Source organism: Eptesicus fuscus, chromosome 5, assembly GCF_027574615.1.
Source record: "Eptesicus fuscus isolate TK198812 chromosome 5, DD_ASM_mEF_20220401, whole genome shotgun sequence".
NCBI lineage: Eukaryota > Metazoa > Chordata > Mammalia > Chiroptera > Vespertilionidae > Eptesicus > Eptesicus fuscus.
The window spans coordinates 11,450,867-11,466,597 of NC_072477.1; the positions used below are offsets into that span (position 1 = coordinate 11,450,867).

At 39.4% G+C, this 15,731-nt stretch overlaps 1 protein-coding gene across 6 annotated transcripts in view; it reads left to right on the plus strand.

The window, feature by feature from the left end:
- Positions 1-15,731, plus strand: part of EML5 (EMAP like 5) — a 107,273-nt gene that overhangs the window by 61,346 nt on the left and 30,196 nt on the right. For all 6 annotated transcript variants that reach the window (XM_008148408.3, XM_054715844.1, XM_054715841.1 and 3 more), the window contains exons 22-26: positions 6,656-6,808; positions 7,940-8,071; positions 9,785-9,873; positions 12,284-12,460; positions 15,236-15,437. In XM_008148408.3, coding sequence (XP_008146630.2) covers positions 6,656-6,808; positions 7,940-8,071; positions 9,785-9,873; positions 12,284-12,460; positions 15,236-15,437 — 753 coding nt within the window. The remainder of the gene's footprint in view (positions 1-6,655; positions 6,809-7,939; positions 8,072-9,784; positions 9,874-12,283; positions 12,461-15,235; positions 15,438-15,731) is intronic.

The window sequence follows — 15,731 nt, forward strand, 5'->3', positions numbered from 1 at the left end:
TGCCCTTGGGAATATGTGACCTTATTCTATTGCTTTCCTTTTCTGCCCCCTTTTTATTTTTGATCCCTGGGGAGTTTTTGTTTTTAGTTTTGAAGGATTCTTGTTATATTAATCTTTACTTAAACTCACCTTTCCACCTGCTCTGTTCTGCCCCCGCCCAGCTGAACAGGGTTGAGAAAAATGTGCATCTCTGATGCTTGGAGGCACCACCGCTCTCCGTTGTGGCAGAGCTCCTCAGAGCACAGTAGCTGATGCTCCCGTCACTAACCGCTGCAGTTAGGCTTTTATCTCTGTTGGTCCATGAGCCTGCTGCCAATCTCTTGGTCAGCTCTCAGTCCTCATCTTAACCACCTACAGCTCCATTTTGACTAATTGATTATTCCTTCTCTTCTGAAATGCTTTCCTCACTTGGCTCAGGTTCCCCCTTCTACTTGACTGCCTTCTTTCTTTGTTTCCTCTGATGGTCCTGCCTCTTCTTCCCGCTCTCTACATGCAGGACTGCTTCTGGGGTTCTCTCCCTGGCCTTCCTTTTCCCATGTGTACACTCCCACTTCAGGTATTTCATCAGTCATTGTTCAGTCAGAACACAGACCATGCTAGTCATTTAAACTGGGAAAGTTTAATAAAAAGAACAGTTAATTAGTAAAATGTGGTTACCTACTGAAAAAGCTATGAAAGCAGCCACAATAGAAGGCAGACACTAGCCCTAGTAAGCTGCGGAGAGGGAACGAAGAAAGAACTTGATGGAGATTCAGACCTAGTTTGGAAAAGCTGTGGCTGCCATCAGAACACGGTCTGCCAGTGGTGAGCAAGTTCGCTGGAGGCGGCAGGCCTCGGTGGGACAGTGCGCGTGCTCACTGGGGAAGGAAAGCTTGCTGGAGGGCACAGGCCAGGGCTGAATGGCAGGATCACTGCTTAGAGAAACACCACCCAGGCCAGAAGCTGTTGTCTGGGCAGAGCGTCCTTCAGGGTCACCCCTGCGTGGGGTTGCAGTTCTTTCAGATGGGTACGAACATACTGTGTAGAAGCATCTGTAAACCTGCCTACGTTTTTTTTCTTCCTCAGCCAACTGATCAGAAGGAATGCCTATGAGGCCAGAGGTATAGACAGAGAGAGAGGAGGCATTGCAGTGAGAATTATTGTTGAAGGATTCTGGTGCACCTGTTCATGCAAATTACTTGTAATTTCCAGGTCTGGCCAAGCCTGGTCTTTTATACTCCATTTCCACCTGATGGATTGCTGCTGTGCACACCCAGTTGTGGTTAGGTTGGTCACAGACTTTCAGGAAATGATAGGAAGGCTCTGGACACACAGTCACCTATATCCCATAGTTAGGCATTTACTCTCTCACCAGTTCTATAGCAAACCGGGAGCAGATTCTCAAAAGGAAAATACTTATTTATAAAAGAGGCCATGGATTTTCTCTCACATCTGAGCTCTGCAATGTGATTCTCCTTGGTGGCCTTCCAGAGGCTCTGTGCAGCACCCCTGTTTACCACAGACACACTGAGCATCACTGGATCTGCTGGGTCATAAGGCCCAGTGAGAAATCAGCTTGCCTGCCCCCCCTGGACGCTGGAAGCCTTATAGGTGACTTGATAGATGGTAGAAACAGCTCATTCGGATGTGGTTGATGTTGCTACCAAAAAGGCCTACCAAGCATTTTGCTCCTTTTGTTTGTGGTGGGTGATGTGGGGTGCCGCCACTTGACTTTCACTGTGGAAAGAATATCTTGACATAGCCCAGATCATTGGGTCCCCGGAAACTTCACTGAGGTGGCAGGTCCCTGAATTTTTGTGGGATTATCTGCCATGCTCTTGATTTGCTTATGTCTTACTAAGGCATCTAAAGTACTTGTTGCTTCCTGCTCCCCAGATCCATTCAACATAATGTCATCAATGTAGTGGACCATTGAGATGTTTTGTGGAATGTCGAGACGATCAGGATCTCTGTGGACTATATTATGGCAAAGAACAGGAGAGTTGAAATAGCCCTGAGGCAAGGCTTTGAAGGTGTACACAGATACCAGCCAGGTAAAAGCAAACCGCTTGTGGTTGTCCTTACAAATTGATATGGAGAAAAAAGCACTAACCAGGGCGATGGCTACATGCAAAATGCTAGGGGCTGTCGCTAATTTGCTCTAGGAAAGATCTAGAAGAATGCATCTGGAAGAGTAACTTCAATTAGAGTCACTACTGAATAAACGTATTATCCATAGTTGTAACCTTAAAATCCACCTGATTTGAGCCCAGACCAAGCAGGCAAGTCATGATGATGACGTGACAGGTATTCTCACTCCTGGTGTTGCAGGTCGGAGGTGGTGTCACTTATGTTTGCAGTTGTCAGGCTTGCAGTTTTGCTTTGGTTTCTTGTCTTGGTAGAGAGAGGAATTTCCAGGGTTTTCACTTAGTTCTTCCTGTTGTAATGACCTCACCCCATGGCACACAGAGTCAGTGTAGAGGACCCTACCGGTTGCCAAGTATATCTATTCCAATTCAGGAATTGGGTGAGGTCCACAGACCACCTGAGTGCACTGATTCAAAACTGGACTAAATCTTCACCTACCACGTGCTCACCATAGGCCCACTTTTGCTGGTGTACAACAGCAGTACTTTGTAGTCTGAAGAATTAATGTCAGTTCAGAGCTTGTGTCTGGTAATTCCTGAAAGCTTGGTTTTGTTTTCTTTTTCTCAGTCACAGTCATCCTAATAAGTGGCCACGGATGCTTGGAAGAAAATGTACTTCATATACTGTGGCAAAGATGCTGAGTTCTTCCTTAATGGGCCTGGCCTTCCCTTTAATCAAGGGGCTCTGAGTATAAATTGGCTCAGGTCTGAAAAGTGGTTGAGAATCTGCAACTCTCCATTGTGGTATTTAAGTGGTGATTTAAGTCAGGTTTTTTAGTCACCCAGTATGGAGTTCTTTCTATTATATAGACCAATCACTAATCTAGTAGTCTCCTCATCTGTTTCATTTCTGGAGACACTGTGATAAATTAGCCACCAACAGAAATCCCCACAGGCCACCACATTCTGATTATCACTACATCCCTGCTGCCTTTTTGCTAAAAAGAACACACGCCGTATTTGGTGGTTGTGGTGCTTCTTGCCTCTGCCTCTCCAGGTTATGCTGGTTGAAACAGGGAACCCATGTCAATGGAGACACCTCCCATTCCTGACCCATGCAGGAGGACAGTCACAGAGCTCATCAAGGATGCAGATGCTGCCCTCTCTCAATGTAGTTCTCAATGCCTTCGTGAAGGGGCTATTTTCTAGACTTTTTTGGAGGGTGTAGGTCATGGGTGGGTGTGCAGGTTGCATATGAAAAATCTATTTTAACATTCTTATCTCCCTAAGCTTGTGGGAGTCCTTCCTTTGTAACAGGTGTTAGCCCATGGATGAAACCTAGCCCATGATTTTGTAAATAAATGTTATTGAAGCAAAATCATGCCCATTCCTTTATGTATTATCTAAGTCTACTTTTGCACTACAATACAGAGCGGAGTAGTTGTGACAGAGACTATATGACCCACAAAACTGAAAATATTTGGTATCTGGTCCTTTATCAAAACGTTTTCCAACCTCTGCCCTAGAGCATGCTGGGATGAGATCCAAGCTGGGGGACTAGTGACAGCAGAGGAATGAGTGGCTATGATGGTTCTTCAGACCCTAAGCATCTCCTTGCCACGGCTTCTGCCTCAGAAAGTCACTCCTCTCGTAGACAGGAGAACAAGCAGTCTCTGCACTGGCCAGTGAGACTCAGAATGTACGTTCAGGATTCTCCGTTTTGTCAGATTTCAGCCCGATGATCGCATTCCAAGTTTCAGCGTTCCCTTTCTTCCCAATCAATGCCCTAACTTTCACATAAGAAACTTGGTGAGGCTTTGATTTTTAAGTTGTAAATTTTAAACCAACACAATTAAACTTTGTGTTTAATTTTCAGCAATATCAGCCCTGTCAGAGATTTTTTTAAAGATTTGCCTGGAAGCTCTCTCTTTATTCAGACCATAACTCGTGCTGAGAATTTTGAGACCTGAGCTTACTACTTCTTTCTGTCAATGTCCATGCACTCAGTTGCACAATACAATCTTTGTGGTCATCGTTCTTTTTGTAATGGTCAAGGACAATGGCCTTTCGGTCTCCTGGGGCACTTATTTCAGTAGATGCGTATCATAATCAATCGCAGGATGTAACTTAACTAATTGTTATGCCAGTGCATACTTTGTATTACTAAGCATCCCATTTCTCATTGGCAAAGATTTAGCACTGTGCTCAAATGCAAAGATATGACCAAACCAATACCAGAAGTCCTCTCTTTAATGGTCTGTCTCCTATGACCACGTCAGTACCAATTCTATATCAGTCAAGAAACAGGAAATAGTTTCTTGACTGATACCCCAGGAATTTGAACAGGGAAAATTTAATATGAAGTGTTAACTAATAAAAGGGTTTGGAAAAAAGGATTCTTAAGGGGTGTAGAAGTAGCAACTACAGAAAGCAGCTACCACCACAGGGCTAGTGGACAAGACAAGGAATGAAGTCAGAGGATGGACCCTTTCCCTCTTTCCCCAGGCTGAGATTCAGATCTTTTTGGAGAGGGTATGGGTATCACAGGAACTACAACCTGCCCGTGGAAAAGAAACTTGCCAGAGGGCTGATCTGCTGTGGTGTCAGAGAAACTCCCCCATAAGCACCCCAGAAAAGTTCCTTCCTTCTGCTTTTGCCTTGTAAGGGGCCCTTCAGCACCTCCTACTGGCCAAAATCAAGGCAGCTGGCAAAGGAAAAATGTCTACAGGGTCCAGCTCCAGTATCACATACCAGGAAAAAGGGGTGGATTTGGAGCTGAGTGGCAATCCAATATAATAAAAGGCTAATATGCAGATCGACCAAACAGCAGAATGACTGGTTGCTATGATGCACACTGACCACCAGGGGGCAGATGCTCAATGCAGGAGCTGCCCCCTGGTGGTCAGCTCACTCCCACAGAAGCCCTGAGCTGGGCCCACGACTGGCTAGCACAGGGGTGGTAGCGGGAGCCTCTGCTGCCTCCATGGCAGTGCTAAGGATGTCCGATTGCTAACTTAGGCCCGCTCCCAATGGGAGCGGGCCTAAGCTATCAGTCAGATATCCTCCAAGGGCTGAGGGAACCCCCCTCAAGTGCACAAATTTCATGCACCAGGCTTCTAGTAAATGAATAAGTTGGTATCCAGTTTCTTGGCTGTAGCTGCTATCTGTATGATACTGCTTGTGCACGAATTTCATGCACCAGGCTTCTAGTAAATGAATAAGTTGGTATCCAGTTTCTTGGCTGTAGCTGCTATCTGTATGATACTGCTTCCCATATTTATCTCTCAGCCTCTTCTCCCTGGAGCTCCAGAGAAGAACTGGCTCTGTCATGTCTTCACTTGAGTTGTTCATAGGCATCCTTAACTTAGTGGGTAAAAACCAAAATTTCTACCTTTCCTAATTTTTCCCCATCTCAGTAAATGGAATCACCATTCAAACAAAAACATAGCCTTCCTTGACTTTGGTCTTTTTCTCTTAGTCCATCGTCCAAGTCTTGCCAGCTTTATCTTCAAAATATCCAAATCCTGCCATTTCTCATCACCTCTTTTGCTGCCACCCTGCTCCATGTTGTCATCTCTTGACTCTTAAATCTCAAAAACCATGGCCTAGATTTCTTCATTATATGCTTCATAATTAAATAACTACTTGATCCTAATTCATTCCGTAACTTTTCATTCTATAACCGCTGTACCCCAATCCCTTCCTTTCCAAATTTTGCACAAGGTACCAGTCTTAGGAATTTTAATGTGCCTGCTGCTTCCCCTACTATTGGGAAAGCTCATTTTTATGTGGCTGCCAATGCAGCACTAACCCTTATTTTCAAAAAAATAAAATAATATTAACATTATTATTTCTTCATGTGTGGTTTTGAAACATGTATAGATAGATATTGCTAGCTTAAACTAATAATTGCGTATTTTCAGATTTTTTAAAATTTGAAAGCATTTTTATAAAGGTGGCTTCATATCTTTAATTTCTTTTTTTTAAAATATATATTTTTATTGATTTATTACAGTGAGGAAGGGAGAGAGATAGAGAGTTAGAAACATCGATGAGAGAGAAACATCGACCAGCTGCCTCTTGCACACCCCCTACTGGGGATGTGCCTGCAACCAAGGTACATGCCCTTGACCAGAATCGAACCTGGGACCCTTCAGTCCGCAGGCCGACGCTCTATCCACTGAGCCAAACCGGTTTCGGCTATATCTTTAATTTCTGATTTGTTGGATAGAAACTACAAAGGTAACCACCCACCCCCCAAAAAATTTTCCACATATGTCATTGACTTTTTATATTAGTTGAAAACTCTCACTCTTGTTCAACAATTTAATTTCTTTTAAGGTGAGTCTCAGTACTTGATTTTGTTACTTTCAGAAGAGGGAATGAATGGTTTGTATTAATTATTGCTTAAAATTCCATACCATTGATTTCCATAGAAGACTTTATTACCTGGATCTCTTGATTCCTTTTTAATGTTGATTTGAGGCTGTAATAAGTATAGGAATCCTCTTTGAAATTAAAGGCTCTTGAAATACATACTTTTTTTTAATAAAAGAAAGTCACCTGACGTATGCTTCTTCCTCTTTTAGGTGGACGATGCTGCTGTTTTTCTCCTGATGGTAAAGCTTTAGCTGTAGGTCTCTGTGACGGAAGTTTCTTAATGGCAAATGCAGATACTCTCGAGGATCTTGTATCTTTTCACCACAGAAAAGATATTATTTCAGATATCCGATTCTCTCCAGGTAAGATTCCATTGAAATCACTTTTGATTATTAACTTGGGTCTGGCAATGGCGTAAATAAATCAATGCCTGATTTTTATTAGCTGTTATTTTAAAATATGCTTTTATTAATTTTTTAGAGAGAGAGGAAGGGATAGGGAGAAAGAGAAACATTGATCGACTGCCTCCTGCATGCCTCTTATTGGGGATTGAGCCCACAACTCCAGCATGTGCCTGACCGGGAATTGAGCCAGTTACCTCTTGGTGCATGGGACCACGCTCAACCAATTGAGCCACACTGGCCAGGGCTATTAACTGTTATTTTATCTATTTCACTTTTTTTTTTTTTTTTCACTAGAAGAGGCAGTATGGTGAGAGGTAAAAGCCTTGTATGAGAACAGTGGCAAAATACCTTTAGTGCCAAACCAGTCACTAAATTTTCTGTGTGACTTGGGCCCAGGCACTGCTCTGAGTTTCAGTTTCTTCATTTGTAACATAAAAGGATTGGAGGGACTATCTTCACTTTAATCTTAATGCTTTTGAAATTATATTTTTGTTTCATCAATTTCTATATACTATTAATAAGAAAACCTACTGTAGCCGAAACTGGTTTGGCTCAGTGGATAGAGCGTCGGCCTGCGGACTGAAAGGTCCCAGGTTCGATTCTGGTCAAGGGCATGTACCTTGGTTGCGGGCACATCTGTACAGGAGGCAGCTGATTGATGTTTCTCTCACATCAATGTTTCTGACTATCTCTCTCCCTTCCTCTCTATAAAAAATCAATAAAATATATATATATTAAAAAAAAAAAGAAAACCTACTGTAATGTAGGAATTACTAATGTTAAGGCAAAATTTACCTATGTTAGTTTACTTCTATTTTTTTCTTAAATTTATAAGGTTGTGTTTTTTGTTGTTGTTGTTTTTTGGTTAAATACTTAGTGTACCAAAATTATATTGTATATAATTTTTGACATTTGCTTTCTCCTTAACTACTTTACTACACTTCAAAACTTACTTCATGTTAATTAGAACATATTTTAAAAATATGTTACCTTCTACCATTTGACACACATAGCTTGTTATAACTTACAAAACAACTGAGTTTCTCCCAGAAAATATTAACACAATTAACTCTAGTTGTACAATTACAGGTTCTGGGAAATATCTTGCAGTAGCATCCCATGACAGCTTTGTGGATATATACAATGTAATGAGCAGTAAAAGAGTGGGAATATGCAAAGGCGCTACGAGTTATATCACCCATATTGACTGGGACATTAGAGGTAAGAATTTAAATAACTTACTATTTTATAAAAGTTTCGTTTGATTTAGTATTGCTAATTTAGAGAAACAAAAAGTGATTCAACAGATGAGCTCAAAAGCATTGTGAAAAGAAAATATTCTCAAAATTATTTTCCATTGCTTTATTTTACATCTGAAGATGAATACCATGAGTTTAGACTTTTCAGTATTTCTCCTAGTATAATTCAAATGATAGTCCAGTAAGTGTAAACTCTTTAATTTGTAAAATAATTTAAGTATTATCCAAAATAATATTAATCATTTGTCCTGGTTTTTGTCAAAAAAGTTTGAAGTAGCCGAAACTGGTTTGGCTCAGTGGATAGAGCGTTGGTCTGCGGACTGAAGGGTCCCAGGTTCGATCCCAGTCAAGGGCATGTACATTGGTTGCGGGCATATCCCCGGTAGGGGGTGTGCAGGAGGCAGCTGGTCGATGTTTCTCTATCATCGATGTTTCTGGCTCTCTGTCCCTCTCCTTTCCTCTCTGTAAAAAAATCAATAAAATATTTAAAAAAAAAAAGTTTGAAGTAAATAGTAACTGAAAATTTGGAAAATAGGTATGTTAGTGAGAATTTTAAAGTGATTTCCCCATCGTTTGATTTCCCCATCGTTTTACATTCTCTAAAAATTATAGTCATAATTGCATAACATACACAATTTAATTAATATCTTTGTGTTTTAGCAGAATGCATGGTATATGACAGTGTTTAATAAGTTTGGATAAATGCTAAATATTTTAAATGCTCCATTTTTAAGGATTTTTAAAAACTGATTTTAGAGAAAATGAGGAAGGGAGAGAGAAAGAGAGACATTGATTTTGTTGGTCTGCTTATTTTTGCATTCATTGATTGCTTCTTGTACATGCCCTGACCGGAGATTGAACCTATAACTAGATGTATCTAGATGACTTTCTAACCAACTGACCTACCTGGCCAGGGCCATTTTTAAGGATTTTTGTTTCATGTATTCATCTCTATAAATCTAGTATTGTAAATCAGCTTTTTTCAAGTACTATTGAACAAAATTTTAAAAGCTCCAAAATTAGTTTCCAGGTGGGGTTTTTTAAAAAACACATGATAACAGAAATAGTTTTTATGTGTAGACATACACAAAAATGAAACCACTTACGAACTTAATTATATAGAAAGTAACAAAATCAAATGCTCTTAATATATGTTGACTGCAGAGGAAAACGGATTTTGTGTTTAAGCTTAATTTTTCCCATAAAAGTTAAACATAATACTAAATGTATATGTGTTTGTATTTTATATTTGTATATGTAATTTTTTCACATTTGAAAAATTTATTCAAATGTCTAACTAACTTCTAGAACAACTGTATCAGATTATGTGCCCAAAATCAGGTTTCATAGCCATGGCAGCAATTGGAATTGTTAAATCTGGCTTAATATTTGGCATGGTTAGGTGAAAAATGATATTTCTTGTTTTAGTTTGCATCTCTAAATTATTTATTATCATAGACTTTTATAATTTTTTATCAACTAGTATTCTTCCTTTTAATATATAAGGTTCATATTTTTATATAGTAAAAGTGAATTTTATTAAACTTTTCTTTATAATATCAAGTTTTCATGCTATGTTTGTAATGGTCTCTATTTTAAGATTATAAAATTATAAAAATATAAAATTCTAAATATATGACTATGTATGTATATATATTTTTGCCTTCTTCTTAAGGAAAGCTCTTACAGGTTAACACTGGTGCTAAAGAACAGTTATTCTTTGAAGCTCCCAGAGGGAAAAGACAAACCATCCCCAGGATGGAGGTAGGAAGACAGTAGAATTTGTAAGTCAATACAACTAAACATGGTTACAGAGCTGATGCCCACTCTCATTTAGTTACACATGAAGCCTGTTCTCAGGTTATTCAAATGATGGATATTCTTTTTCTGAGTTTATTTTACGGGGTCAGACTACATTGATGGGTAAAGGAAGAGATGCTGTAGTAAGAAAGCATCTTGTACGTCCAGCTATGCTCCAATGACTTCCTTAAAGCACAGGAAGCATGCCTTTGCAAGTAGATGACATGACATCCTATATTAGAGTACTGCATGGGGGCCAAATCTTTTGGAACCCATATGCTTAAAATGCTTATTGGCAAATTCCTGCTTAAAGAAAGGAAAACATTGTGTTCAGTTTTGTGCCTGACAACGTTAGCAAAAGTTTTTGACATGACATGGCTGAGGAAGAGAGGTTAAACAAATTTAACATGAAAGTGGCTTAATACGGAAGGGACTGTAAATAAAAGTTCATAATTTCCAACAGTGATTAATTGGAAAACATGCTTATAATGTACTAGAGGCCCGGTGCACGAAATTCATGCACAGGGCGGGGGTGTCCCTCAGCCTGACCTACACCCTCTGCAATCCGGGAGCCCTCAGGGGATGTCCTACTAATGACTTAGACCTGTTCCCCGTGCTGCAGTTGGGTCTCCCTCTGCAGGAGGCGACCGGGCTGATCAGGGGAAGGCGCTGCCCCCCTCACCCTGCTGCTGCTGCTACTGCTGGCCGCAGCAGCCACCAAGGTGTTTTCATCAATAGGGACTCCAGTCCCTTCACCATGAAAAAATGACAACATTCTTTAGGAATTTTCAAGATGTCTCTTTCATAGGAAATGACATTTCTTTCTTTCTTTCTTTCTTTCTTTCTTTCTTTCTTTCTTTCTTTCTTTCTTTCTTTCTTTCTTTCTTTCTTTCTTTCTTTTTTTTCCTCACCTGAGGATATATTTCCATTGATTTTTAGAGAGCGTGCAAGAGAGAGGGAAAGACAGAGAGAAACATCATTGTGAGAGGGACACTTTGATTGGTTGCCTCCTGCATAAACCCTGACCTGGGCCCTGGCTAGGGAGGAGCCTGCACCCTAGGTACATGCCCTTGACCAAAATCAAACCTGGACCCTGCGGTCGGCAGGCTGAGGTTCTATCCACTGAGCAAAACTGGCTAGGGCAGGATATGACATTTCTTAGCCCCTCCAGCAGTGGACCTTCATTTTTTCCTCTAGGAGTGAGGTGGAAAAACCCTAGATCACCTTCTTGGATTCTCATTACGCAAGTTACCAAGAACACTGCAAGTGGAGGTGTACAGGGAGCTTAGCCAATGAGCTGTAAGAAAAGATGTTTCCTCTGCAGCTCATGCGCAGAGGCAGGACTGCCAGCGTGCCCTGGCAAGCAGGCAGGCCCACCCTGCTCCCCGTTCTCTGCAGGTGGGTCTGCCTGCTCTCTGTGAGCAGGCCTGCTCCCAGCTCTCTGCGGGCCCTGCTCCACCCTGCTGCGCATGCAGCCTCCTCCTGAGCTGGTCGTGACTGTTTTGGCATCCCAGCTAATTTGCATATTACCTCTTTATTTATTTTATATATATATCTATATATACATATATATATATATATATACATATATACGTATATATATGTATATATATATGTGTATATATGTATATATATATATAGAGAGAGAGATTAGTAGAAATTTAGATGTGAAAGGTAAGAATAACTTTCTTGATTATTTAAAGAACAGAAATAAACTTATTCCTTATCACTGTATGCTCATCACTAGAACACACAGTGTATCTATGAGTACATCTTTAATAATGTCATGTTAAAATTTTAGTAGATGAGTGGATAAAGAAGCTGTGGTATATTTACCCATGGAATATTATGCAGATAGCATGGAGGTTCCTGGAGAGTATCATGCTAGGCGAAATAAGCCAGTCAGAGAAAGACAAGTATCACATGACCTCACTCATGTGGAATCTAAAGAACTAAATAAATTGATGAATAAAATAGATCCAGAGACATAGAAACATGGAAAGACTGATGAATCTCAAAGTGAATGGGTGGGAAGAGATTAACCAAAGAACTTACATGCATATATGCATAACCCATGCACACAGATAATAATGTGGTGAAGTCCTGGGGACGGGGGTGGGAACAGGCTAGAAGGGGTCAATTGGGAAAAAAAGGACATCTGTAATACTTTCAACAATAAAGATAAATTTAAAATTTTTTTTTTCTGCAGGAACTAGAGAGTTTGGGAGGCTACAAAACCAAGACAACTAATAATTTTTATTACATTTTTTATTTTACTTATGGCATACAGTTACAAAGAAAAATATTCATATTTAGTTGTTAACTTTTAGGTTTAGATATTTCAAACTTACAATATATTTTTTTTCCTTTTTAGGTAGAAAAAATTGGTTGGGCATCATGGACAAGTGTGCTTGGTTTGTGCTGTGAGGGAATTTGGCCAGTAATTGGAGAAGTCACAGATGTAACTGCCTCTTGCCTCACCCATGACAAAATGGTTCTAGCCACTGGGGATGATTTGGGATTTGTGAAGTTATTTAGATATCCCGCTAAAGTATGTACTTTTCTTTAACTGTCCTAATGATTACAATTATAACGTAAATGTAATGTCTTTTCATAGCATGTCATAGTTGTGAAATGCTATTTCATTACAACAGTGAAATAGCAATATTACATAGGTAATATAAGTTGTAATATGAAAGGTTCAGAATTATGTTCCCTATTCTTTTTTTATTCTTTTGAGGGAGGGAGGGAAGAAGGAAGCAGAAGAAAGAAAGGAAGGAAAGAGGAAAGGAAGGAGAAAATGGGAGGGAAATATTAGCAGCCAGTTGTAACTGCCTTATGTTCCCTAGTCTTAACGTCACCTTTATGGCTTTATCTAGAAGTACTATAATTTGTGATTCCATGTCTTAAGTTATATATTATGTTGTACAGTGTTTCTCAACATTGAGTAATGTAAATATTCCTTCTAAAGGAAATATCCCTTTTACCCTAATAGTAACTTAAGTAATTTTAGTATTCTTTTGATTAAATATATACCATTAGCAGTAAATAACAAGTTTATATTTATACCTTTAACCTTTTGCACTCGGATGTCGAGTGTGACTCGACACGGTTAGCATTAGAATAAAGGAATCGAGAAAAAAGCAAGTGAGTGCAAAGGGTTAAAATTTAATGTTTTGATCAATTAAATAAAAATACTATGAATACATACAAAATGAAAATAAACAACATTGATTTAATATGATGAATGATGTTATTTTGCTAAAACCAAAGTGTACAAATTATTTGGAGTACTGTACTACATGTCTATGCTAGTGTGTGATGACTCAATTCTCTTATTGCTTTCCTCTATTCAAACTACTGGGAAACATTATTACAAAAGTAAAATTCATGTATCAAGGCTAGATGCATTTATTCTTAATGGTCACAAATTCAGATATATAATTTGGCACCAACATGGGCTTAAACATATATTTGAAACAGTGCACTGAAACCATATATGATATTTGGTTCATAACAGTCTTAATTGGTCATATTATTTTATTTTATTTTAAATGTGCTTTTATTGATTTCAGAGAGAGGAAGGGAGAAAGGGATAGAAACATCAAAGATGAGAGAGAATCATTGATTGGCTGCCTCCTGATGCTCCCCTACTGGGAATGGAGACTGCAACCTGGGCATGTGCCCTGACTGGGAATCAAATCGTGACCTCCTGGTTCATAGGCCGATGCTCAACCACTGAGCCACACCGCCAGGCCTCATATTACTTTTAGATAATCATTGAAGTGAAAATGCAAGTTTAAAAATTCTCATAGAGAGCTCAGGTGCCCAAGAAAGTATTGTATCTACTTTATACACTGAAGTGGTAGGACTTTATAGTTGACTAGAGGTCCGGTGCACGAATTTGTACACCAGTGGGGTCCCTCGGCCTGGCCTGCAGGATCGGGCTGAAACCAGCTCTCTGACATCCTCTGAGGGGTCCCGGATTGCTAGAGGGTGCAGGCCAGACCGAGGGACCCCATTGGTGCACGATCAAGGCCGGGGAGAGACGTGGGAGGTTGGCCAGCTGGGGAGGGATCATGGGAGGGCTCCTGGGTGTGTCCAGCCCGTCTTCCTCAATCCTGATCAGCCAAACTTCAGCAGCAAGCTAACCTACCGGTTGGAGCGTCTGCCCCCCGGTGGTCAGTGCACATCATAGCAAACGGTTGAGCAGCCTTAGCATATCATTAGCATATTATGCTTTGAGTGGTTGAACAGACCACTGGACACTTAGCATATTAGGCTTTTATTATATAGGATAAGAATGTGTTCCAATAAAACATTATTAGTCAGAAACTTCACTTCCAGCATTTTAGATGTTATAAATGCCTAGGAAGAGGTCCTGGGATATTGCTGTACAGATTCCTTCTTCACCTATTGCAGCAAGAACCACAAAATCTTAGGCAAACTACCTTCTTGCAGTGTTTTGTTGGCGCATCCTCCTTTTATTAACTTTCATTCCCAGAAGATTTACTGATTTAGCTGGCATTGTGTTTTGTATATTTAAAACATTTCTTACATTAACATCCTTGAAATGATGTCCATCTGAAACCTGCTTATGATACATTATTCTGAAGTGTACTTCTGTAACTCGTAATGCTGCTGTTCTCTAGAACTTGTATTTTTCTTGATATTTAAAAAAAAATACATTCCCATGTATGGTGCTTACAGACAATGAATGAATGAAGATAAAAGATATTTACATGGGTTTATACCAAAATGCTTGATAATTACTTTTGTTAAAATGGCCACTCTGTACATAGATATTTATATTCTGATTTCTAAATCATTGTTTCTATTTTCAACAGTATGTCTCATAGCCATTGTTTTTAATAGATATGTATTATTCCATAGGTATACACTGTAGTATTACCCTTAGGAACATTTAAGGTATTTAAAGTTTTTCACTACTAGAAGTAAATGCTGTGGTAAATAATTGTTGCACATGCGGTGTTTTTTAGCATAGATCTCCAGAAGAGGGATTGGTAAATGAAAGGTCAGAACGTTTTTATGCTTTTAATGCACAGTACCAAGTTGATTTCTAAAAAAGCTATGTCCCCGGTACTAGCAAGGTGTGGAACTACTAGGTGTACCCTGCCCTCACCAGCTTGAGAACTGTTATTTTTTATGCTAGTGAATTTCAGTATTTTCTGATTTGTATATGTTGTATTTATAATGACTAATTCCTAGTCATATATTAAGAAAGAAATTCAAAATTTTAACTGAAAGATTTCAAGTAATGATATTTCTCAGAATGACTTTTGGCTTTTTTTTTTTTTATCTTTAGGGAAAATGTGGGAAGTTTAAGAGGTATGTGGCTCATAGTACACAGGTCACAAATGTGCGCTGGACTTGTGATGACAGCACGCTGGTGACCTTAGGAGGCGCGGATATGTCCTTAATGGTTTGGACAAACGAAATGGAGGGCTCTCGAGAAAAAAGGCCTTGTGATAGTGAAGAATCTGATACAGGCTCGGAAGAAGATGGGGGTGTGTTGGTTTACAGTCTTATTTTAACTAGAACATAGAAAAAATAATACAGCTGGTTTAAGCTTCAGACGCTGAAACACGTAATACTGATGTTTGAATAATTGTGACTTTAGTCTATTTGGTCTATTTAACACCAAAATTGGTGTGTGACTCAAGAAGAACAGACTGTCATGTATTGATGACTTAGATATTCTTTATCTACAAATGTAAGGTAATCATACTTAAATAAGAACTGCTTAAAAATTTATAGTATCTAACCTCATGTTTTAAAATAATTCCTAATATGCTGGTAAT